The 25,974-nt window shown below is 39.8% G+C and overlaps 2 protein-coding genes across 2 annotated transcripts; both read left to right on the top strand.

The window, feature by feature from the left end:
• Positions 1 to 10,732: 10,732 nt before the first annotated feature.
• Positions 10,733 to 24,627, top strand: LOC142956256 (caytaxin-like). The gene is made up of 12 exons (XM_076097735.1): positions 10,733 to 10,752; positions 18,780 to 18,857; positions 20,623 to 20,681; positions 20,762 to 20,989; positions 21,392 to 21,550; positions 22,708 to 22,810; positions 22,989 to 23,120; positions 23,243 to 23,329; positions 23,587 to 23,685; positions 24,007 to 24,042; positions 24,151 to 24,198; positions 24,588 to 24,627. The coding sequence occupies exons 1-12, from the start codon at positions 10,733 to 10,735 to the stop codon at positions 24,625 to 24,627; spliced, it is 1,089 nt and encodes a 362-aa protein (XP_075953850.1).
• LOC142955937 (excitatory amino acid transporter 1-like) lies at positions 10,871 to 14,240 on the top strand. The gene is made up of 10 exons (XM_076097206.1): positions 10,871 to 10,916; positions 11,142 to 11,279; positions 11,640 to 11,847; positions 11,931 to 11,973; positions 12,058 to 12,087; positions 12,181 to 12,440; positions 12,659 to 12,892; positions 12,986 to 13,180; positions 13,404 to 13,538; positions 14,105 to 14,240. Exons 1-10 carry the CDS (start codon positions 10,871 to 10,873, stop codon positions 14,238 to 14,240), a joined length of 1,425 nt encoding a protein of 474 aa, XP_075953321.1.
• Positions 24,628 to 25,974: the final 1,347 nt, after the last annotated feature.

The raw sequence follows: 25,974 nt of genomic DNA, 5'->3' as shown, positions 1-25,974 counted from the left end.
TTATTAACAGGGCTGTATTGCCAATGATTTCTATGAGCAGAACGGTGTGTGTTAAGTGGCTTTGGCTCAGCAACTTTTCTTGGCTGGCAAGGTTGTTTTGCTAAAAAGCAGCGACTACAAAGCACATTACTTTTGCCTGTAAATGACAAGATTTGCCACTAGATAAATACAATAATAAACCTAAAGATGCCCCTCTAGCAATGATTTGCCTTGCATTATGTTGTTGTAATATGGTGACTAAAGAAAGTCAGCAGTGTACAATGTCTTTCAGTACATGCATGAAAACAAAAAATTTCATTCAAAAATTGTATTCGTTGATTATTAAGGTATTTCCATTTGTATGCAGTCTCCAAATAAAGAGTTTACAGACGTCAAGCAAAAGTATGCATCAATTCTTGATGCATACTTTTGCATCAATTCAAAGATGTGGGAGTTAGGTTGTGGGCAGGTGAAGCCTGATATAAAGAGGCTTTCAAGTTGCATTGTGGGAGATGTAGTATCCAAGGCTTTTGAAGCTTAACTCATACCAGGCACAAACAGGTTGGCTAACTAGGCCTCTGCTGCTTCGCTTTTGACCATTCTTTTTTTAATTTGTCTCTTGCAGCCCCACTTTGTGGAAGTACTAAATACTAAAACTAGAGTACCTCTTTATATTGCAGGGAATGTATCTGGTTAACATTTTGACATGTCATAGCACAAAAAGAACGGTTGTAATTAATATGAGTGTTTTAGTGCATCAGCATGTACAATGCATGCAAGGGCCATGAATCTACATACCTACATGCAATCAGTTAAGATGTCTGCTCTTACATTTGTATTTGGACATTTGTACATACTATGCCACTGCACACAGATAATGTTTAAAATATTCTTAGATCTAATTTAAATATTTCTGATATCCTTTACTTTCTGGCCCACTTCATTAATGGCTTATATATCTATGAGACTGCTCCTAATACCACCCAAGTCGTAGGCAAGGGAAATTGATAATCATTTTATCACATTAATATATTAAAGCTGTCCCTCTTTGCTTGTTTCTCCATTATCCTAATTGAGTACAAATTGGTTAAGAGGGCGCTGCATAGCTATCAAGCTCCTTAGTTTTATCAGATGACAATTTAAGCCCACAAGATCCTATTAGGAAGAAAGCTGCTAATGTTTCAAGGCGCTGTGTCAGCTTACAGGGGGAAAGGGGGATGGTGAGCAGCAGGGGATGACAGGAAGATGATGGAAAGGGAGGGTAAAAAGCTGAGAGACTGGTCATGTGATCAGCTTGACCTGAAATGTGAAGGTAGAGCCGACACTGTCACATATTGTGCATTCATAGACATGCTGGTTAATGATCATTTTGTGTGAGCCAGTTAGTAAAAGGAGATTTTTTTTTACTTTTTGAAGGACTATAAACCTTTATTCACCGCCAGAATTAAATATGTTAAAGTTCACTTTGTTTGCAATTCTAAGATGTCAGTTCAGTTCTCCCATGGCGATATAAGTAAAAAAAACAGGTATGTTTGATGAGTCAAAGTTTAAAACGTAGATAAAACGCTGCACTTTATTGAGCCAAATGGGCATTTTGATAGCTAGCACAGTTTTCATGAAGTCACAGATTAAGTTTCATGAAAAGTTTGGGTCCGTTTCAGATTTTATAATGGGTGTGTATTGCACGGAATGTTCAGCGCTAGAGTGAGGACATCACGGTCAGAGTGGAGCGGAGCAGGAAAAGTATTCTGTGATTTTTACAAACAAATTGCACCGAGTCCCACAATTTTTACTCTTTACACACCATTTTTGGCCAAAAAGCTTGGAAATGTTGTGCTGTCGCACACAACTGTCTATGGGATCCAACGCACTTACACATTTGGCTCAAAGAGCCGCAGAGCGACATGAACTCCAATCAACTGCTCCATTAGACTCCATGTTAAATCTGCTCCTTGATCCTCGCTTGTTGAGTTGTTCTGCTCCGCCATATTGCCGGCCGTCCCGAAGTTCTTATTTAGCTCGGAGGAGCAAGGATCAAGGAGGGATCTCTGAGGAGCCATGAGCGTAATGGGATTTTCCTCCTATGATATGTCAACTTTTCGACCATGAAACAGACACTACACCAGGGGTCCCCAACTGGCGGACCGCGGTCCGGATCCGGACCCAGACGCAGTTGCATCCGGACCCAGGACCTAAAATCGATAGTTTGGAATCATACATATTAGGCAGCGAGTTTGTACTTTAACCGGCGCATCTTATTCAGCCGTTACGGCACTTGTTCAGCGGTGCAGGACACACCGACCAATGCGGTGTAAATCACATCTACATCTACTACAAGGCAAAGCACAACTCCCTTGAACAAATGTACCCACTCACATCTGAAATGAAGAGACAGAAAATAAACCTAAGAGCCCAATATGATCAGAATCCTAACACATGAATTCACTGTTCAACAATGATGTCAACAGAGAATAGAGCTGAAACAAGAGGTTTAATAACCACAGATAAAGTCCATGCTCACTAATTTCTCTTTTTAGATGACAAAAATATAATATTGTGGCTTTTTTATTGACATCACTTCACACCTGAATGAACTGAATTTAAAGCTGCAGAGCAATTCAGTGAAATTAATTTTTCTAAAATGAAGTACTTTATTTTAAGATGCACATTTTTGAAAAGCTTTCTGTTATGTCAGTTATTCTTTAATCCAGACCTTATTTTACTTGAAAGAACATTTATTTATGTATTCTATGTATTATTTATAATCCATCCAGTTAAATTTGAAAACTGAGAATAATAATTTGTTAAAATATAATTGATGTGTACTTTCTTTATTTGATTTGACAGTTGTTGACTACACAGATACATTGTTACTACTACTAGGCTACTTGAATATATATATATATATATATATATATATACTGTATATGACACTAAATAGCACGAGTTAGATATTATTGTAATGTTTCGAACCTTTGCCCGAGGAGATTTTCTCAATCTGGGCCTTTTGGAATTTTAGTTGAAGACCCCTGCACTACACCGTATATAAGCCAGTCAATAGCAGAAACTATGAAGCCAATTGTGCAGTGTGCAACTTATATGTAGTATAAAATACCGTTCATTAGTAAACAGTCATATTTCTAAAAATATATCTCTTTCTTAAAACCCGAGAAATTAAAATGTTATATTACACAAAAGTTGTATCTTTTCAATCTTTTTATTGTACATTTGAATGTGTCTCACACAGTAACTCCGGATCCTGTGACCAATACATCTAAGCCCATACCGTGTGTGCTAGCATAAGGACAGTGTATTAAAAGGTTAAAGGGTAGAAAAAGAAGCAGGTGGCTTTGAGTAAAGCTTTCCTTGAAATTTGTTTTCTTATCAGCAGCAGCATTACCACATTACAGTAATGTTGTTAACAAGGGAAAATAATTCACACCGGGCATGCCTGATCAGAGTCCATTAGATCATTATATGAAACATTATCTTGTTAAAACAAAACATGGTCTTGCCATCCACTGACCTGGATTTGCAAAAAAAAACTCCTATTATACTCATTGGCCCAGTGGAAGTGCTAAAATTAAAGGTTAAATGTTGTAAATTAAGACCAAATGTCTTTTTTCTTTGGAAAAGCAAAACAGATCGAAAAATTGCATTTGCTATAAAAGCATAGAGAGTTAATGAAGGCACGAGGCGAGTCATAGACCAATGCAGTTTGTTGTTTTATGATTTTTGAAAGCTCCACTGGCTTCATTTGTTTTTGTAAAAAACAAAAATTTGAACATTCATAGCATATCTGTGACTTTGCGCAACTCTTTGGTTAGAATTTAGGTCAGTGTTTCATATGTTAAGGTCACGTTAGATTACTTTGGTTGAGTTTATGTTAGGATTAAGTTTGGGTTTATTATTTGTGGGTAATGGTTAAGTTTTTCTTCTGGTTACTTAATAAAAGACAAATACATACTTAGTTCAAACAGTTTATTAAACAATGGGTTTAAAGACAGTAGGGTTTAGCCAACTTAACTAAAGCAGAAAAGACGCTGTTAATTATTCAATCCAGACTTAACCGCCTGACCTGGAAAAACTGAACTAACGTCATTTGTTTTAAAAGCCCACGTCTATAAGTGTACCTGCAGTGATGTCGTCTGTACTATAAGGCAGTGTCCATATTAATAATAGGTTTGAACTGTTTCTATTACAGGGTGGTCTGTTCAGGCCCTGACACTCTTTTAATAAGATTATCTTTACCAAGAGCTGCAGCTTGGCACAGACCCACGGTTACTTGATGTCTTGGCCAGGGCTGCACTCCTTAACCCCATTCCCTGGCACTGCCATGTCATTTATAAACGAGGATGATCTTGAGATTTACTGAAACTGTGACCATGCCACTCACTTAGATAATGTCTCTTCCGTACATAAAACAAAATTAGGATTTGTAGTTTATCCTTAAAATAATTTCAAGTAATCTGTTGTTTTAACAGCTAGCCCCTTACATGTCTATTTAGTCCTCGATACAAATTTAAAAAAGGCTGTGAATCTTGTGAAATATTAAATATGCAGACTAATGTATATATATATATATATATATATATATATATATATATATATATATATATATATATATATATTACTTTATACTCTAGATGTAGAATATAGCATGATTTATAAATTATAAATTAATTATTGAACACCCTATGCCACTTGAATTCAAATAAATGACTGACATGTCACGAAGAAACCACACTTTAAATTGAATAATGAGACTTTAACTTCTTTACAATTTGCCTTTTTAATTAATTAAAGATAACTAACACATCAGCATTAGTTGAGAATGTAAGGTGATTAAATAATTATTGTTTTAAAGCACACTGGCTAAGAGACGTGTTTAATGGTGGCTTTTTGAAATCGAGCCCTGACGAGTTATTACACGCGGAGCCTAATCTGCTTCTCTGGCTAATTTCAGCCCCAAGGAAATAAACCCCTACCTAAAGCTATCTTGTAAGCCTGTCTCACATCCGTTGATGTCACACATGCGTCATGGCCGCACAAGCAAGCAAGTTCAAACCACCTAAGTCACACCCACACACATTAAAATATACAGAAAACAACTTAATCTATAGACCCTTTTCACAGCAGACTTTTTGACATGTCAAGGCAGTGTCAACACAGGTGTAGTTGATCAAATACATTTTGGTCCCCTTCTATTTAGTGTGTCACAGCCATTCGTGTGAGCCAGCATGGCCCTGACCCACTTAAATGGAAGAGGGACATAATTAATGTTATTAATTATGCCAGTGTTTAACCTGCAAACCTGTGAAAAGGGCCTATTGTGTTTGTTACAAGTTGTCCTGGTATCAGGTTAACTAATATTTCAAAACACACGAAATATTGTAAGAGGTTGTGTAAGAATTGTGTTTAATAGAACTTCTATATATGGAAATTCATATGTTATTTTATCAATCACAGAGTTGTACTATCCACTAAATTGACTATTAAAACCTCTTAAGCCCCTAGCCCTATTTTTAGCCCTCTGCTCGAAAATGATACCCATACTAAGGAGACCACAGTTCTGTAACTACAAGGTCTATTTTAATAATTGTTGATGCTATAATCAGATTACAACACTGGTGAGATTGTTCAGTGGGTAATATTGTGTATATGTTGCTGGTTAATATAGTGCATGACGATTTTACACAGCTCAAATTGGAAATATTCAGGTTCGCCTGAAAAAAAGCACTTTTATTGATATTATGTTTTTGAAATAATGCAGCTGGCTGGCTCAAACTCTCCCAAATCATAGCACAACCGACCAGTAGTTTTAGAATAAAGGTTGGCTGGGATAAAGTGAAGAATAAGAGGCTTTAGTACAGAGAGGTCACGCGAGGTCGTCATTTTCGAACCAGCTGTTGCAGCTCTTACATTGTACTTTTATATACTATATAACTATATATTTCACTTTTTTTTATCACTCATATTATTCAATACATCCAAATACAGATGTTAGGAATCATTTTGAGATTCCTAACATCATCAGAGCCTGTTTCTGGCTGTCATCTATAGGATTTTCTCAGTTCATGTGTGTGTATGGAGCTGTAGCTCAGCCTATCATCGATTTCGTCGATTTCAGTCAATAAGCCCTCCTTCGACGCGTCAGAGTCTCAGGAAGGCGGGTGCCGAAGCGGGTGTTGATTGACACAACTTTGAGCCAGTAAAGTTGCAAGAAGTGCCGCGTATCCCCGAGCGTAAAATTCCATTGGCCGAAGGTCTGACCTCTGGCCCGAGGTGGGTTGACCCCCCCTTCTACCGGAAACAGCTCGGCTGTAAACAGGATGGACTTGGCCACCATGACAGTAGCTCTGAAACGGATCATTTTCGATGTTTTTGTACTAATATTTCATAAAACCTGTCCAAAAACCAAGGATTTTTTCCGGTGAAGACCACTGACCTGGTGCATTTGTGCAGTCACAGCTTTCTACTGGTTTCACGGAGAGAAAAACCGAAGGTATTTATGCGTTCTGTGTCGGATGCTATGGCTAAACGATGTGCGGATTAGCCGCCTAGCCACTAGCTTCGTGGTGCAAAATCGATGTGCAGTTAAATATGATGGCGATTTATGGCCACAAATTCGTCCTTTTATGACACGTTTTCTAGATGCTTATATTAGTAGTTTATAGTTGTGTTTGGAGTGTGTAAAAAGTGACTTATATGATAGTGTTGCCCATACGTTGCTGTTTAATCCGGTAAAACAAATTACAATTCCACAATATTTAGCAAACAATAAATCCATTTTCCGGACAACATTTACAGGGTGCCTGAACCCCACGAGGACGCCGGCGTCCTCGCGGGGTGGAGGAGGTTTTAAACACAAAATCACACACAAATCAGCTTGAGACTGATAGAAGACCAAACCAAATATTTGTAGTTTATCATTTGAGAGTTAATCGTCACCACGGGAATCAGTCAGGACAGTTTGTTGTATTTGACTCTGTCAGGAAAAGTCAGGAAACCAACAGTCATGTAGTCTTCACTAGGGTTTCTCAGGATAACCTGTGCCCCGTTATTAAACTTACCTCTGTGAGACTGATTACCTTCAGCTTTTGTTCACCAGCTGATTCAACTCTGGAGGCTCTGTGAGGCCCACTGCATTATATTGAAAGGTGTGTCTGACCTAACCTGTCTAGACTTATCTTTCATCCATTTCAGTAAGCTACACCATCTTAGCAGGTGGCAATTTATAAAGATCAATCGCTCTCCTCCTATCTGATACATGTATAATATTGGCAATTTTGGGTCAATGCTGAAAGTAGTATGTTACTGTCCAAATAGCTAATGTGATGAGATATTGTTGCTGATATTAATGGAAATAAATAGTTTTCTCTAAATTTCGATGTTATACGACGTCAGTGGCCGGCGTAATTTACTTATAAATACATATGACAGCTTCTGTTTAACTATGAATCACAGCATGAAAATGCAAACCCACTTGTTTCTGTTTGTTTCTAAGATCACGTAAACTCAATGTCACTGTGTAGTTGGTCCACATTGGGAGTTATCTGAAGATGGGAGTTTTTTTGTTTTGTTTATCTGTGTTAATATCTGTGGTTCTTAGACAAACATGAAATGGGAGCCTACTTTTAAGTAGTACTAATCGCACTTGCTAATCCCTGCTTAATGGATATGTAGGTCATATTTTCTCTTTACACTTTCCACTCCATTCAACAATTCAGTATGAAATATCGTACATTTATTATGCTCACTTTTGTCCGTAAAATGATATAGCTCAGTGTTATCTATTGCGCAATGTGCTTCCAGTGACACACAATAAAACATGTAGGCATTATAACCAGTTATTTGATATCCTTGGTAAGTGTGCATACTCCACACAATGCAAAATGATCATTTTAGGCAGGACATCCTGTTCTGTATACCTGTTGTGCTACACTAGTCATTAATTGTTTGAAGCACCTTTGGACTCTAGCATTTTCTTCTCTTCTGCTCCTGCTTTCCTGTCCTCTTCATTACCTCCTCTGGTGAAACATTTGATTCACTAGGAATACCATAGCTCACTTTAAATAGATGTTATTCAGCCATACAAGGATAAGGGGAAAGGGTAGCCAAGGGCTATTGGAGGGGAGAAGGGTAACGCCAATCCTCTTAACAGCAAAATATTAACAACAGCTTGCTGTTCAAACTTTCCAAAAATGGAACTTTGCGTATTGTGTGTCAAGATGATTAGACTGTATCAATAACTTGTGGCTGGAGTAAAACCGCTAAAGAGCTTAGCTCATAGCTGGAAGCAGACAATGGAAAGTCTTTACCTTGTCAACAACATGTAGCAGGATAAACGACGAGGATGTAGACCACTGCTGTCTACCTCGCTAGCCAGTGCTAATTACTAAAGTAGACATGGGGTAATGTTGTAATATACACAGATAAAATCAAGTACAAATCCCATAATGCAATAAGGGCACAAAGCTTTAATTGATAGTTACTACAGAATTATCAGAAGTTACTAAACTAGGAAATACAAAAAAGTAAGTAAGTGAGAAAAAAGTAATTTAAATGCATCTAGGGATGTCCAGATACATTTCTTTTGGCCCGGACCCGATAAAACTCATTTATTATTGGGTCTCTGCTGATACCAAGTCTGGTTCGATACTTATATCTACACATATGCAGTGAAATGCTGGCGCTGTAGGCTGTCATATAAGGGAGCACCGCTGCAACATTAGCAGGCTGAGGTGGAAAACACAGTGAAATGAGAGGATCAGATTTTGATCGGGTTCATTTTTGCCGATTCATTCGAATATGCATAGATCAACACTGATATGAGGAATGTAAATTCGATATTTACACTCCATTTACATCTGTTTTGGTTTCCACTAATTCTTAAGAGAAATATTTAGACCATTAGTCGTAGATGCTCGACTACATGGTCACCAGCTAGTTTGTGTCATCTGCAAAATTGGAAGAATGGTTGAATTGAGTTGTTTAAGTTGGCCCAAGGCAGCATTGCAAGAGCTTTATACAGAAAATGAATTCTCATTTTGAAAATTTCATTTCAAAAGCACCCCAGACTTACTTTTCAGAAAATCATTTACAGTCACACACACAGCACAGTTCAAACTAGGTATCGTATGGATTATTGGCCAGTCCTTACCGGAACTCTGTCCCAAGTGGATTTCTGTATTAAGAGGACTCAAGAAGCTGTAAGATACTTTCTGAAAAGCTGTACTGTCCACTACTGGTGGCATGTATTCTCCTCCTAAAACTCTATCTTAGGAACGCTTTGGCCTTAACACCTCGGTGACCTAAAACCTTTGCACTCAACACAGAGGGGTCTTAGCTCATAAAATAACCTAACTACAAAAGATCTATTTCAATTATTTTCCTGTTCTGTGGACTGAGGCCAAATCGTCCAACTTTAAGTCCAGATCTAATATCTGGCTGGTTGAGTGACTTCAGACTCATTGTTATACACGTACACACCTGAAACTTACTTAACTTAAGCTTACTCTGAAAGACTATTTTAATGAAACAAGCCCAGGAGAATGCAGCTGTTATTCAAATTAATGTGCAAACTGAAATTTGTTTGGAAATCTTCATCGTATATTAGCTAAAACCATGAAATTTGTCAAATTAATTTGTAAAACCAGAGTTTGCAGTTTCATTGTCAAGTTGACACAAGTTTGAAAAGTCCATTTCACACTCAATGGACTAATTCTTCTGATGGCAGGTTACTAAGTTGCCAGTGGAGTTCTTTGGGGAGCTAGGGAAGGCGATGTCGACCGGTCAAGACGGAAATATCTCATCAACTATTCGATGGTTGTCATGAAACCCAGAGAGTGAATCCTAATTACTTCGGTGATCATCTGACTCTTCTTCTAGTGCCGCTATAAAATCACATTTGAGGTTTTGACTGAAATGTTTCAGCCTTGTACTTTGTGGTTATTGCCAGTTAGCAAATGTTATCATTCTAACACAATAACCTAAGAAGGTAAACATGGTGTAAACATTATACTTGCTCATCATCAGCATGTGCTGATGCATGTGCTGATTTCATGCACAGCCTCTCAATGCCGCTAACATTAGCTGGACTCTAGTCTTGTTAGTTTTGCATTTTCAAAGATGAAAATGAAAACTTGATATTTTAATTATATTTATCTTATTATGTGTACACAAATGGAGTTTCAATGTGGTTGAATGATTTCATCTTAAAACTGGCAGTCCTGAATCTTCAGAGAAAGTAAGAGTAATAGGTGATACCAGCACATTAGACTGGTATCCTGCAGGTATTATTCATTGTGTAATGTTGTCTATTCTGAATTAGATGCTCAAACAATCATTTGCATGTGACTTGAGAGAAAGGCGTGGACACAAAGTTGATGGTTAATGTAGTAAAGTCGTTGTGACATTGTTTATCGCTGCTACTGCAGTGACTGGACTTCATGCATTAGACTGTTCAAGGAATACCATTTAAAGGTGATCATTCTTTTCATTCATGCTGCGAGATTTTTTTTAAATTACTTTTTATAATCCCTGCTTGTTTCTTCCATGGACACATTGTCATGTAATTATATTTTATTCACACTATAAACCTGCTTTTATATTGTGTGTTCTAGGTTTTATTTCTTTTGACAAGCTCTGTAAAGTCTTTCAAGATAAATGTCTTAATGGTCCTTTTTCTATGAATGCTAGAGATCTGTGTTTTACTGTTTGTAGGGAATAATCTTCAGATCTCTCGGAGATGATGCCGAGCCTTAATGACCTGTCTGAGTTGGACTCAGTAGAGGTTACAGAACCCCAAGAAACCCAAACATTCCTCAAATGTAATAAGCCCTCAGGTCAGGTATCGTCCCAGAATGGATCTAAGGTTCTGGCTTTTCTCATGAGAAATGCTTTTGTTGTTTTCACAATGGTCGCTGTTGCATCAGGTAAGTGGTTTTCAAATACTGTAATTTATTCTCCTGTAAAACCTGAACATTGTCTTTTAATCTGCCATCGATTTACCAAACCGTTGACAATGACAAATAGCAACTATAGCCACTTGTTTGCTTTGTATTAGTTATTTATCCAGCAGTGTTCTGTGTATTGTCTCTACTGCATGTGGATTTTAACGGACACACCGACTTTCTGAATGGTGTTTATTTTTCTCTGAGGGATTGGCCTGGGCTTTGCTCTACGACACATTAATATGTCAGCCAAGGATGTAAGATATTTAACCTTTCCTGGAGAGCTCCTGATGAGAATCCTGCAGATGTTGGTGCTTCCTCTCATCATTTCCAGTGTGATTGCAGGTTAGAGCCACACTTCAGCTTGGTTGAACTGGATTTCAGGCATGATTTTCAATCAACTGGTAACATATGCTAATATCTTCCTGATAATATTAGAAATGTACACTAGTGGCTGGTGCAACTGTTACTAAGCCTTAAAACAAATATAAGTGGAGCTCAGGGCATGTGTTGAGCAGAGGCTCACAAACTCACAAAGTCTGAGTGCTCCTACAATTCTGTCGATAGTTTCCCCAGAAAAGATATCTATTGCACTTTACATGATCCTGTACATCAGCTGATTCTTTTGATGTAGCCAGCCCTGAAACATCTGAACTTGAGCTAATGTAATAGACAGGGTTCAAATCCATATGTTTTTTATTTCAGGAATGTCATCTGTGGACAGGACGGCTCATGGAAAAATTGGGCTAAGGGCCTTCAGCTATTACATGGTCACCACACTTATTGCTGCATTCACTGGCATCGCCTTAGCTGTTCTCATGCAACCAGGGAAATCATCCAGGACTGCCTCAGTGTCCTCTAGTGGTAATGCAGAGGCTGTGCAGATTGTGGATTCCTTTCTAGATCTAATCAGGTGTGTATTCAAATATTCCTAGGGAACATATAATGTTTCTATTGGAAGTTAAAACACCTAATCAGTGTTTTTGTTTTATATAGAAACATGAATCCCTCAAATTTGGTGGAAGCTTGTTTCAGAAAGGTAAGATCTGCAAGGGCTATTTGTTCTATTTGTTCACTGTTTCATACTTACCAATGGTTAACATGCTTATACTTTTGTATCTAGTACAAAACCGTTTATTCCAGGAGTGTGACGGCAACCAGTGAAAATAGTGAGATTCCTTTTTTTTTGTTCTATTCATATTTTTCGTGCCAAATGTTTGTCTAAACCAGTGTCCCTTATGTTTAGTATGTCAAATGTCTGATCTTCATTACTGTTGTTACATTGTCACAACACAACATAGTCCTAACGACATTCCTTGGGGCCCCTATAGATGACACAGTGCCAGGGCCGGGAACCTTAGACGGAGTCAATATTTTGGGTCTACTGGTTTTCTCTGTTGCCTTTGGCCTCATCTTGGGCAAAATGGAGAATGAGGCAAAACCTCTGAGGGATTTCTTTGACTGCCTGAATAAAGCCATTATGCATCTGGTCAACATAGTCATCTGGTAAGCACAGGAAGCTATCATAAAGCTACACCGGCTGTGTGTAGTCTTGTTAATACACATTTTACCTTGCATTAGCTATCAATTTCTGTTCTTGTGGGCCCTGTTATGCTAACTAGGAAATATTGTGAGAAGACACCCAAACATGGATATACTCACTGACTACAACATTGAGCCTCTCTCATTGCCTCCCTCTGCTGTGTCTCACCTCTGTATCACAGGTATTCCCCCGTGGGAATCCTCTTCCTACTGGCAGGACAGATTGTGAAGGTGACAGACACTGGAGAGATAGGTCGCGAAGTTGCCATGTATGCTCTCACTGTAACCGCTGGCCTCCTAATCCACAGCCTCCTCACCCTTCCCCTCATCTATTTCATGGTCACACGAAAGAATCCCTTCAGATTTATGCTCAGTCTACTCCAGGCTCTCACCACTGCCTTTGGGACCTCATCAAGGTGAGCCAGAGTCTTGATATTAAACATGGCAGACACATGAACAACAGTGGAATAGCAGCTCACTTTTTATACCATATGTTGTTGTTTTTACAGTTCTGCAACCCTACCCGTTACCCTCTACTGTATGGAGGAAAATCACAACATGGACAAACAAGTGACACGCTTCATGCTCCCTATTGGGGCCACAATGAACATGGATGGTGCAGCACTCTATGAAGCTGTAGCTGCTTTATTCATTGCCCAGATGAATAATATGGAGTTTAACCTGGGTCAAATCATTGCCCTCAGGTAAACTCAAGACACACTGAGCTCAGATTGGTCAAATGTTGTTTTGTTCAGTTAATCATTGAATTAATTCCCATGAGTGACTGAAGACTTGGCAGATAGAGATGGAAAAGTACAGTCCTTGCATCAGATTAGTTCCCATAGAGTTGAGTTGGTGTATTTTCAATGCTTGAAACAAATAACGCAAGGATTACACTTCATAACCATCACTGTTTCTCCTCTTCAGTTTTGTTGTCACAGCTGCAAGCACCGGTGCAGCGGGCATCCCGCAGGCCGGCATGGTATCCATGTTAATTGTGTTGGAGTCAGCTGGACTGCCCACTGAAGATATATCACTGCTCATGATGGTTGATTGGATTCTGTAAGTGCACATGGAACCAATATCAGTTTCAGATCTTCACATTGAGAATGTTTTTGGAAAGTGTGGACATTTTGATCATTTGATATTGATTATTTAAATGGCTTTGAGGTTTTGGTTGAGTTTTAAAGTGTAACTTCACCCCCAGATCTGAGCCTACTACTGCACCCACTGCAAATTTTGGAAAAATGCAAAAAATAGTGGGCAAGGGGGCTGAGAACGGGTTGGGTGTTGTTTTTTTAATATATATCTATATATGATTTCATGACCTAGATAAGTCCCAACCCGTTGACTCAGCATTGGCCTGCAAGGTTCAGTGCTCATTTAAAACAGTAGATAGCGTGTTGAGCCATTTTCAACCCATGAAAATTTGGCAAGCCTGTGTTGGAGAATGACTATAAATGAACCTTGAATAATGTTATTGATTTCACCTGTAACACGGTTAACTTTAACCTTAAAAGTATCCTGTAACTTTACATTTTGTTTCAACCCCAAACTTAGGTGTAGTTGTGGTGAAGTCACCCTGATAAGTTCCTGATGTAACCTCAGATCTTCTTCTTTGTTGATAGGGATCGTCTGCGGACTACCACCAATGTCCTGGGGGACTGTGTCGGTGTGAGTGTAGTGCAGCATCTGTCCACACATGAGCTGCAGCGCTCCAGCCCTGCAGATAAAAGCTTGGTGGAGGAAAGCTCCCAGTTCTGAGCCTCATGAGGCTTGACAGGATCTGTGTTGGCTAAGATTAACGTGATATGCTTTTGTTGAATGATGACAAAATACTTGTTCTTTGTCTTGGTTAAACTGACGAGGTTCATGTTACTACCCGGTATACAGTAGAAGTTGATAATCATGTAGCGCCTGCTGGTATCAGAAGGAGTGACTCGTTTTGGAGACATAAGCGGACATAACCCTCATACTGGAGTCCCTGCATTCTATAAATGTCTGTTTATTTTTAGTCTGTTTTCACCCCAATAATACTACAATTTTATGATTAAACCTTTGGCTGCCATTAGTATATAAGATATGTTTTGCTTTCTATAGGAACAGAACAGTGTACTTTGTGGATTGTGGCAAATGAGATTTGTCTCATGTGTAAGGGTAAATGCGTTTTTGTTTGTTTTTTAGTTATAGAGTGACATTTTTAATATCCTATACTCTTTAGATTGTATTCTTAAACTCCATCTTATTAGTACTATTGTAGAGGTCAGTCCAGCCCATGTATCTTAAATGTGATGATAAGACCTTTCCTTGCAGCACTGCAGATGTCTTTCATAGAGAACACTCTACCACCATCTGGTGGCAGGTCATCAAACTCAGAAAAATATCTCGATGACCCACTTACACAGGGGCGATGCGTGTAAATACATCGAACTGCTAAATACTTATTATGGTGGTCCACTTTATGAAAGTAAACACAATACAGTGTTGACCTGGAACTGAACGTGATTTTGTTTTGTTTCCTCTGTAAAAAGCTGCAGGAATGTACAGTTAAGAAAAATTAAACAACATTTCAAGATCATATCACCTTATTGACTATAGAAAACTACAGAAAAGGACTCACACATCTTTAGATTGCCACATATTTAATGGGATAAGCCACAATTGAAAGCAAGGCACGCCTTTTAGTTGAAATAAGATCGAAAAACTGACAACCTACCAATGTATTTAGTGAAATGAGTCATTAAAACAATGCTGGTATGTTATTAAACACCTGAAGCTATCTACTCTATATTTTCAGCATCTCTCAACATCCCTCAATGCATTTGTTTGCCACGGGTCCAGATCTGTGGGGAAACAAATGATTTTAGTCACAAGTCTGGGCATGTTGCAGTATTTCACTGTGCAAAGTAGCGCTATTAATAGAAAACTGTAAACACAGCCCGAAGGGTTTTTCTGCCAAGCAGCCAATGGCAAGAGAAGAATAGGAAGCTGTGGCTGCCCCCACTGGGCGATAAGTGCAATGCCAAAACGAAGCCACTCTGTGTCATGACATCGCCCAGAGCTCAGTGCATCTGTGAGGAGAGAAAGGGAGGGAGGGAGGGGTGTAGGCATCACAGCTAGGGAGCAAGAGAAAGGGAGAGGGAATTCATATGGAGGCGGGGTTTCGTCAAGAGCGAGAGAGCTTAATAGAGATTGTGAGAAAAAGCAAGAGAGAGAGCGAGAGAGAGATTGTGTGTGTGTGAGTGTGTGAGGGAGGAAGATGCTGTTGCCAGGGAACAGCGTGGAAGTAGGAACTTCCATTTTTTCCAGCGCGCAGGAGGATAGAAACACGTTACATCATGGACTCAAAATTGTCTGAATGTGAGGCGAAAGAAAACAGCTGATCCTGACTCCCGGCAGCCAAAGAGAATCAAAGAGAAGGTACGCAGGTGTGATTACATAACCATCACAACACATACGGGTGACATCATCACATCAGGATTAGAGCTGGGGGGGAGCATTAGTGTTGGTAGAGGGAGGAGGAGGGTAGAGGGGGATTCAGCAGAGATGAGCAGGAGTAGATGGAAGAGAGATCAAGAGTGATCATCATGACACGAGCTGAAGGCGCAGGACGAGGATTATCTGTATTCCAAAATATAGCTTGGGATATGATTTGCAGACGAGACTGAAACGATGACAGCAGGATGGCGTTTGATGTGTGATGACCCTGACTCTCCTAACCGTCCTCTCTGCAGGAGGAAACAGTTTCTCTCTCAGCCTCCATTAGAAGCATCAGTGAACAGCAAGACTCCTCCAGCAGCCCAGACCCTGGGCACTCTAGTGTCCCACCTGCAGATGTAAACAATGATGACCCTCACTCTGCTCAGGCAGATTTAAGGAGGAGTAGAAAATAAAGAGGGACATCTGAAGGCAACACAGGGAAGCTTTCAAAACGGCAAAGAGGAAGTCCTCCTAATTACAGTATGTGAGTACCTTCACAGAAGCTATATGCTTTTTCTGGTTTTGGCTGAATTAAGTGCTTTCCAGGGGACAGATTCTTGATCAGTGACCTTTTCAGGGCTTTGTTTCATTCTGCGACTGTTTGTGATTCAAATGACTGTTTCCATTTGTCAGATAAGGAAAGGAGGCAGTCGTGACAGAATAGCTTTTCTCCTTTCACACACGTTTTAAGGCCCTGAAAATGTCCATCCTGCATCATCTTTTCATATAAGTAATCAACCTAAACACAAATATTTTTTGCCAAATTTAGAACTAATTTTATTATTTCACATTGTTCTTTCTCTGTGCTCTTCTCACTGGCTTGAAGTGGACGGGGCTCATTTGGAAAAAAGTAGTTCACTTACTTTTGTGTAATCCAGTCAGGATTTAATCTGATCAAACCACAGCAATGACGTCCTGTTGAAGAGGATTAGTTTATTAAATTATGCCTACATTTGTTTTGAACTTTGATTGCTGCTTATTTGGTTATAAATATTCAATATTATTGATGTTTATCTCTAAGCTGCAAGCTACGTAAAAAAATTCATAATACAGAGGAGGAACGAATACTGTGGGGTTCTATTGAAGTGGAAGCTCTACTGCTCTGTTTACATATTGCTTACTGTATGTCAAAGAAAGAGACATATTTATTAAACAAAATGCACAAGCATAGGACTTTCTGTTATTACGGGTGTGGTTCAATAGGCACAACACATTGAATAGCTCACAAGATAGTATTAAATGAAGGCTGCTCTGCCATCTGGACTCAAATCCCTACAAACCGCGTGCTACTGCAACATTACTTTGTGTCCATCAATCAGCAGTTCACTGTAAGAGCAGCTGAAGGCTTGACAAGAGACATCTGCACAGAGAACAAACCACATGCACTGCTCCGTGTGAATTTTCCCCTTCATCCTCAGCTTCCCCTCTGTCATTCTCAATTCAGCAGGGAAAATGATCGACCTGTTTTCCAAAGCCTTTTTTGAAAAGATTAGATGATGACAACAGAGGAAGGTGAATCAAAGTGTGCCAAAAGGATCTTTATTAAAGTGGTGTTTAGGATTTCCCCTTCCACCATATATCAAACACTGCAACTTCCTCATGGGATAGTACAGTGTAAAACCTCAAGCATCATTTAGATCCAATCAGAACACAGCAGCTCCAGCAGCATGGAGCCTTCGGGGCCTGTGCCTTTTAGACCTCAGTTGTTTTCAGTATATAGACTCGGATGTGTCTCACTGTAGCACATCAGTGCCATCCCAGTGGACAAATGGACTGTGGTAAAGTCTGCTGCAGCCTGAACTCTGGCTGGGACAGCGATGATGGACACTCCTCCCCCATATGCGCAGTTCTGACACGAGACTCATACATGATGTTCACTCTGTGCATGACTGATCCTATGACAGCCTGCAGCAACCGACACAAGAAAATGACGTGCAGCGTTGGATGGAGACTTTGTTTCATTTCTGATTTGGTTATGTAAAATATGGAAGTTCAGATGACTATCTGCTCTATGGTGGCACATGTGATTTGCTCGCATCACCCTGAGGAGCTGTATGAGCAATGTTGGGTTTTATTTTTGTCTCCTTCCCCAGGGATGTGGGGAAAGGAAACCCACTGGGACTTAGTTTTGCCAATGCTGTATTTATACTAACATTAATATCACTATACAATCATTACCCATGTCAAACTAGCACTAGTGTTTTAAGAAACTGACTTTTTCTGTCATATGATACATTTACTATGTATCATGTTTGTTAGAAAAGGATAAATGTTGTTGGTTTGATTCTTCATTACACCCATGTTATGTTTTCTAGCTGCTCTCCAGAGCACTTAATTACAGCTCCTAAAAGCTGTATATTGTGGATAAGTCAGCTTTTACTGACTTAAGGGGCACTCCAGCAATTTAGTATACCACACCCATAAGGGTGTTTGACTTTTGAGAGAGAGATGTAAAAAGCAGTGCTCTAAATTGAAGCAAAAGGATTAGCTAAGATATCCTAATTTTTCGTTCCTAGTATGCTTCAAACTCCAAAAACAGGGAATACTACATTTCCCATAATGGGAACTGGACAGTGTCTTTCATTAACTTAAACCCTCCCTTTCTGATGAACACACACATCTTTCAAACTCCACACCTTCACGTTTGTCACGCTGGCTGTCTGTTGCAATTATGTGTCTCAGGGTTTCATAAATTGGGCGGAGTGGCCCTTTTAAAACGGCTACAATTACTGTATGTCTTAACAGATTTTAACGCCTACTGATTTTCATTGTTTCATTTGTTTGTCAACCACAGCGAGCTGAAACCTGTCCTCCCTGGCAGAGGATGGGTACAGCAGAAGCCACCTTACGCATGGACAGCATGGAGGTTAAAGATGAGTGGCAGGATGAAGACTTCCCCAGGTAGTCCTGTGTGTGTGTGTGTGTGTGTGTGTGTGTGTGTGTGTGTGTGTGTGTGTGTGTGTGTGTGTGTGTGTGTGTGTGTGTGTGTGTGTGTGTGTGTGTGTGTGTGTGTGTGTGTGTGTGTGTGTGTGTGTGTGTGTGTGTGTGTGTGTGTGAGAGCAGTTTGTCTGATTTGTGCGAAGGCTTTGACAAACAGAGCCAGCTCAGATGGTATTGTTGAATGCTGAAGGGCAGCAGGTGTGTTCTTTCCTTGATGCAGTCGTTACGTGATTATGTTGTTTCATGTCAGTGAACAAAATAGCAGCTAGCACAGAGAAAAAAACCACGACAAGTCAAACACGTCACAGTGTAAACGAGTCGGCCAGCCACTCGTTTACTGGCAAGACTTATTTCTACAGCAGAGGAAATGTGTTTGTGGAAAAGGAGCAGAGGAAACAGATTAATCGAGGACATTCAGTGTATTCACAACATTTAAATACAGCTGCAAGTCGTTGTGGTATTTACAAGGTATAATAATATCACAATGGTATTCTGGTAGCTCTGTTGGTTAAAGCTTACACAATACAAATAATGTAATTAGATAAAGGAGGAGTAATGGGTATGTACAGTACAATGAATATAGTGGCAGATAGTTTAAACGTGAGATCTACAGAGGAGAAACCTTTAAGAATTCTTTAAAAACTGTTTTTCTCTTCCCTACTGTTTAATTCACTTGTGAATATCTGGAGCTGTCTTTAACTTACATCTACAAAACTACTTACAACATAATTACAGCAATTATCCAAACGGCTCCATCAGCTCGCCCATGCTTCTGGTGTTTTAGGGCGTGTTTGTCATGTGCATGCATGTCTGTGTTAATGTCTGTCTTTCTCAGTCTGTCTGTGTGTGTGTGTGTGTGTGTGTGTGTGTGTGTGTGTGTGTGTGTGTGTGTGTGTGTGTGTGTGTGTGTGTGTGTGTGTGTGTGTGTGTGTGTGTGTGTGTGTGTCTGTGTGTGTGTGTGTGTGTGTGTCTGTGTGTGTGTGTGTCTGTGTGTGTGTGTGTGTGTGTGTGTCTGTGAGTGTTCTCTACTATAATCTGGCCATCTTGTGCCCCCAGCATTGAGGGTTCAGCTGTCTTATTATAATGTCAGAGGGGAGTTGGTAATTACCGGTGTTGCTTTCTCAAACAACACATATTTTTTCCCAGGACACCCAGCTGTTAAATAACAAAAGCGCCACTCCAACAACAAAATACTAAGCGTGAAAATGCTACAAACGACAATGCTCATACTTTATTGTATTTCATTTTTTATTGATCATAGCAATTTAATGTTAATGCTTATAACTATAAATTACATAAAGAAGAACCAAAACATCCATTAAAGGTGCAATTTACGGGATTCAGAGCATTAATATAGCAGTAAACTGTTCGCTATGTAAAGATATAGTGGAGTTACGTCGAGGTGGAAGCATAGCAATCACCCTCCGATTCCCACTCAGGTAAAGACTGTCAGCTACGTCATCACTTTTGTAGTTTGCACCGTGAGCACTGCTAGCAGCGTTAGCTGCGAGCCACCAGCTTAGCCGTTGCCATGTTGAGAGCTGTTGAGAGACAATCAAAATGCTCCCAATCTCATAGAGCACCTTTAACTTGGTAACAGAAAAACAAAAGGCCAAAGAGAAAGAATAATTCTGATATACGTAATTCTATTTTCTATTTATTCTGTTTTATTGTCTACTGTTTTATTGATACTATTTTTAATGCATATTCATGTCTTTCTCTGCAGGCCACTACCAGAGGATGGAGATGTTGATTCTTCATGTGGCCTCACTGACAACAGAACCAGTACGTGGAATAAATACACCGCATTACCAATGTACTTTTAAGATATACTGTATCTAAACGTTCCTGCCGTGCCTGTCCAGATCCTCCCACCACTCTGAATGTGGGCGAGTCCATGGCCCAGCGTAAGCGCCGCACTCTGGTCGCCCCCGACATGAACCTCTCCCTGGATCAGAGCGAGGGGTCGGTGCTCTCTGATGAGTGTCTGGAAACGCCTGACGACCTGGACATCAATGTAGACGACATGGAGACTCCCGATGAAACCGACTCTCTGGAGTTTATCAACAATGGCAACGAGCTGGAGTGGGAAGGTAAGAGAGAGGTCAAATGCTATTCCATTCAGATGATCAATATTGTGGAAGACACAAATGTTTTTAAGGTCTAGGGTTGCATGTTGGAATTTATTAAAGGGGCAAATCATACTACCTGCTGTGTCCTCGGTTTGAATCGTCATACGTTATTGCAATCTGTCTGTCAAATACAGCAAAAATGAAAACAAACACCGAAGGCTGTAATCACTGCATGGTGAGAAAGTCACTGCTGTTTTTCTTAATTGCCTACTTTCTGTTGAAGTTTAATAGCAGACTGTTAGAGCAAGTTGATCCTTATCTGCCTCTGACGTTTGTGTGATTTCAAAAGTGTTAAGGAAGACAGGTGGGAAAGGACAGTTAAACAATGAGACCGACAACCGTTTTATGTTACCTTGTGTCTAGATGACACTCCTGTGGCCAACGCCAAGCGTCTTCCAGGTGAAAGTGAAGAGGAGAGAGACTCATCTGGTCGTCTGTGGCGAACAGTGATCATCGGTGACCAGGAGCAGAGGATTGACATGCAGGTCATCAGACCATACCTGAGGGTTGTCACACATGGAGGTTAGCAAACGAGTGTGTGTGCTTTTATTCAAATAGTGTCTGTGTGTGTGGGCTCAAGTGTATGTTAGGATTCATCCAAAATGGATTTTGGAAGACCAGTACTGACAGAACGGGTTTTGATCAAAGGTGGAGAAAGTTGGAGAAAGAAACATTGCACTCAACCAAAGAACATCCAAATGTAGCTGGGTTTCATGTCACTATAGTGAAAGTCCATCAAAAAGAGTATGTGTGTGGATAGGAGTTGTACAGGAACAAACTCTCAGTTGGCCGTTTATTAGGTTCATTGTTAAACCTTACACAGCCCTGCAGTAATTCTTGCCCTCACAAAGGTTATGATGTAATTCTACTGTATGACTATTGTAGAACAGGGGCCAGCAACCTTCGGCTTCACTAATGGCACACTAGTAATCACAAATGCAAGAGAGTTTTTTGAAAATATTGAAGTGCCATCTCATCCACATGGCAAATGACCTCTTTCACACCCGTTAGCAGTTGTGTGGCCTGTTACGTACGGTTATTCTACTCTGCCTTGATTGGCTTGTACTCGTCGCACTCTTCGCATCATGTGTTAAGTACGTTGCTGATGAACAAGATTGGTGGAAGGTTGGTAGGGTTAATGATGTCCACTGAGATGTGGATGTTTTTAGGAAGGCCTACAACTGAAACCCTACTGCATTTAATTCCCCTGGAATATACATGAAAAGTAAAAAAGAATGAGTAAAGGAGCATTCGCATAGATTTTGCGAATTACGTACACATTTTTGGTTGATATTTAAAATTATTATTAGCTTTCTACCAGTTCCTACAAGTTTTCTCCAGAACTGTAACAATCTTGTCAGGGTGGAAAAGCCTGAAACAATATTCAGACCATCAACATTAGAACTCGTGAAGGAATAAAAGAAAAGAAGACATATTTTCATGCACAAGGGAAACTCATGTACTTCAAACTGAAAATGTGTTTAATGACGTTCATCAGACCGGTTCACAACAAGCATGCAAAATACACACAGGTTAGGTCAGGTTACTTTCAAAGTAAAAAAATGATACTGATAAATATGCAAATCATAAAAGGCAGATCATTTTCAGTTTTCCTAGTTTTATAGAGCTCCATAATAATGCTGCCATCATACTGAATGTGTGTCTCCTCTCTCCTCCAGGTTATTATGGCGAGGGTCTGAATGCCATCATCGTGTTTGCATCCTGCTATCTCCCTGACAGTGGCTGTGAGGACTACACCTACATCATGGAGAATCTCTTCCTGTAAGATCCATTCTGGTCTCCTAAGGGAGTCTTTTACTGTAGCATTCAATGTGCACTGTGTACTTGACCAAAGAAAATCACTAGAGAAATGATTTCCATGAAATGTGCGGATTTCTTTTCATCTTACATGTTACTGTGCAATATGAGTCAGATCTGAGCTTGCTTGCTCTGTCCTCAGGTACGTCGTGAGCAGCCTGGAGCTGCTGGTGGCAGAAGATTACATGATTGTTTACCTGAACGGAGCGACTCCTCGCAGGAAGATGCCCGGCATCAGCTGGCTGAAGAGATGCTACCAGATGATCGACAGGAAGTAAGTTTGGGCAACTCTGATGAAAATAAGAATAAGGTCAAGAATGTAAAACTAATGTTGTCGATGCTAAAGATAAATGAGGATACAATCTGGATCACAAACACTTGAATTTACTCCTGCAGACTGAGGAAGAATCTTAAGTGTCTCATCATTGCTCACCCAACGTGGTTTATCCGGACCGTCCTGGCCATCTCAAGACCTTTCATCAGGTGAGAATACGCTCAGTGTGGTTTGTAGTCCATCCGTCTCTCCGTTGAGTTACATATTGGCTCTTCTCTTATCAAATCTAAGAAACAGACTGAAGATAGATTACAGAACTGTGACATAATGATTCAGACCATCTCAGAACATAATATACGAATGAGAGCTGTGCTACAAGGCCTTGGCTTGATGACAGATAAATGATACACGTGTTCAGAATGGGTCATTCGTGACATCGATTGCATGTTGTTGATGCTTTCTGCAGCGTGAAGTTCATGGATAAGATCCGCTATGTTCACACCCTGGAGGAGCTCAGCCAGATCATCCCCATGGAGCATGTGCAGATCCCTGAGTGTGTGTCGCAGTAAGTACTCTGAGCCACCAAGGGTCACTGTTGAGACACTAATCACGCGTCGTGTGTATTGCATGCTTACAGCAACAACACTTTTAGAGAATGCTCACAGCACAGCGATCAAACTAAACCTGATCCAAGCTGTGTTTCATTCATTCATATTTAGTCGGTGTAACTGTTAGCATTTGTTTGAATCTGTTCAACTTAAACCAAGTAAACATATGATTTGCAATAGTTTACGTCAATGGACTTTTAGCTTATCTGTTCCACTGGTGAGAGGTATGTTGATGTAATGTATACATCAGACTGAGATTTATGTTCTTATTTTTAAAGGTATGATGATGAGAAGCTACAAGCACAAAGGGAAAGGTGAGCAGTAGATTTCCATGTGATTTTTATCTTATAAAGCCGTGTTGATGCTTACTCTGTTTCCTGCATCTCAGTAGTAGTATTAATATTTGCCGGTCTTATTTACAGACTTCAGCAAGAGAAGCAGCAGAGCAACTTAACACTGTCTAAAGAAAGGTGACCTCGTTTTACAGCACATACAGTCTAGCGCCATTTTGGGATTTTTTTTTGTTTCTACTTCAGCACTACAACATAGAAAATGTTCAGACATTTTGTTATTTTAAGTAAAACTGGTGGCTGCTAGAAGTCGGAAACCATTTCACTCTCAATTATACACAATGCAACTTTATTTCATTTAGTCAGTTTAGACACTAAAATATGTATCAAGAAAATGTGATGTGAAGGGCTGAATAGAAAATCCATCTGTGTGTTTCTTCTCTTTAAATCAGGTGTGAGCAACTGCAGCCACATGGATATATTTTGGCAACAGAAAGCACAAACTAATATGGGCTTGATGCTAAATATTTATATTTACTTATGGCTTGACTTTAATCTGTCATTTTCAGGCCAAAGTCAATGATAGCAGAGGTTGGCCCTGACATCTGACATTAAGGTAAGGGTTCCCTTTACAACCATCTTCACCAGGCTGGTTTGTAATGTCAGCCCACTGTAATTAATCTCTGACATACAGGGAAATGTTCTCGTCTGCACACGCACGCGCACGCAGACACCCACACACACACCTATGTGCGCAAAAGAGATATGATACAGTAAATCAGCTAAATACTGGAAGGTGGCCTGTCTGAAGCGCTGGGTCACTGACCAAAGGTCCAAAGGGTCATCTCTCAGTTCAGGGGCACCGAAGTCCAATTTACAGTATCGTATGCAGTCAAATGAGACCACAAGCCGAAAGAATGACTCAGATCTGTTACTCAAGTCTCTCGAAAGATGTAACGCTCATTTACTTTTTCAGTCACAAATGGATCTGCAAGGATTAGTCAATCAGAATTAAATTAAGTAGGTCAGTGATCGAACAGATATGCCGAACATTTCTCAAAAGTGAAAAATTGCTGCTTTTCTTTGTTTTATATTAAAGGGAATTAAATGTTTTGTGGGGTTGGACTGTTGGTCGTTTTATTGCTCCGACAATTAATCTATTATTCCAGGAAATAATTAGCAGATTATATGATAATCAGAATCAGAAGGTATGTTGCACATACAAGGAATTTGACACGGCGGGTGGTGCATAACATTAAACAATCAACACAGTGCAAAAAGTAGAAACATATTAAAATGTACAATAAAATATAAAATAATATATTTTCATTAAATGAAAATAATTATAGTCATAAAACAATCACATCTATTGTTTTACAATACAAGACTCATTTAAAGTACTTCTCATTCATGGATAGTTAGTGCCAGGAGAAAACTACTCTAATTACAATCACTTTCATGTTTTGAATTTGAAGTTAGCAAATTGCCTAAAAAAACAAACCCTTCATCATGAATAGAAGTAACAAGCATGTGTTCTTGACACTTCTCTCTCCGTCCTTCTCTGAGAGCACTGGACCAAAGGCTGAACCACCAAAAATAGTGCTTTGGGATTTCTGTCGATCATCAAGTCAAGCTCATTTATTTTGCAAAGTCATGTTTCAGGTGTTCAAATTCAGACTACGTTTGCGTCCAAGAAATGTCAGCTGATCCTCCAACATCGTATTCCCTTCGTACCCGTGTTACGTAAAGCACATCTGCTGATCTCTTTAAGCCTGCCTGCACACAACCGATCGATTCTATTTTTAATCAGCTGCTCAACCGAGGTCTGGCAAATTAATTCCACGTCCCACAGCCTGTCCTGAAATTGGGGGAAATACCTGTTGTAGCAGGTCGGGGTCGGTTATTTTAGAAACTTCCCCCCTTCTGTGCTGCCCTGCTGACTGTTCCTATCAGCCT

Source organism: Anarhichas minor, unplaced genomic scaffold (genome assembly GCF_050575085.1).
Source record: "Anarhichas minor isolate MPS153535 unplaced genomic scaffold, ASM5057508v1 ptg000024l, whole genome shotgun sequence".
Classification (NCBI taxonomy): Eukaryota; Metazoa; Chordata; class Actinopteri; order Perciformes; family Anarhichadidae; genus Anarhichas; species Anarhichas minor.
This window is presented reverse-complemented; position numbering and strand designations above follow the sequence as displayed.

Excerpts from the sequence above, each read along its gene's own strand:
- LOC142956256 (XM_076097735.1), top strand. The coding sequence starts at position 10,733 with ATGCCGAGCCTTAATGACCT. Across the intron at positions 18,858-20,622 it reads CAGGATGAAGACTTCCCCAG|GCCACTACCAGAGGATGGAG; the intron begins GTAGTCCTGTGT and ends CTTTCTCTGCAG. Across the intron at positions 23,686-24,006 it reads ATCCCTGAGTGTGTGTCGCA|GTATGATGATGAGAAGCTAC; the intron begins GTAAGTACTCTG and ends TTATTTTTAAAG.
- LOC142955937 (XM_076097206.1), top strand. The coding sequence starts at position 10,871 with ATGAGAAATGCTTTTGTTGTTTTCACAATGGTCGCTGTTGCATCAG. Across the intron at positions 11,974-12,057 it reads TGGAAGCTTGTTTCAGAAAG|TACAAAACCGTTTATTCCAG; the intron begins GTAAGATCTGCA and ends TTTTGTATCTAG. Across the intron at positions 12,441-12,658 it reads CTGGTCAACATAGTCATCTG|GTATTCCCCCGTGGGAATCC; the intron begins GTAAGCACAGGA and ends TCTGTATCACAG.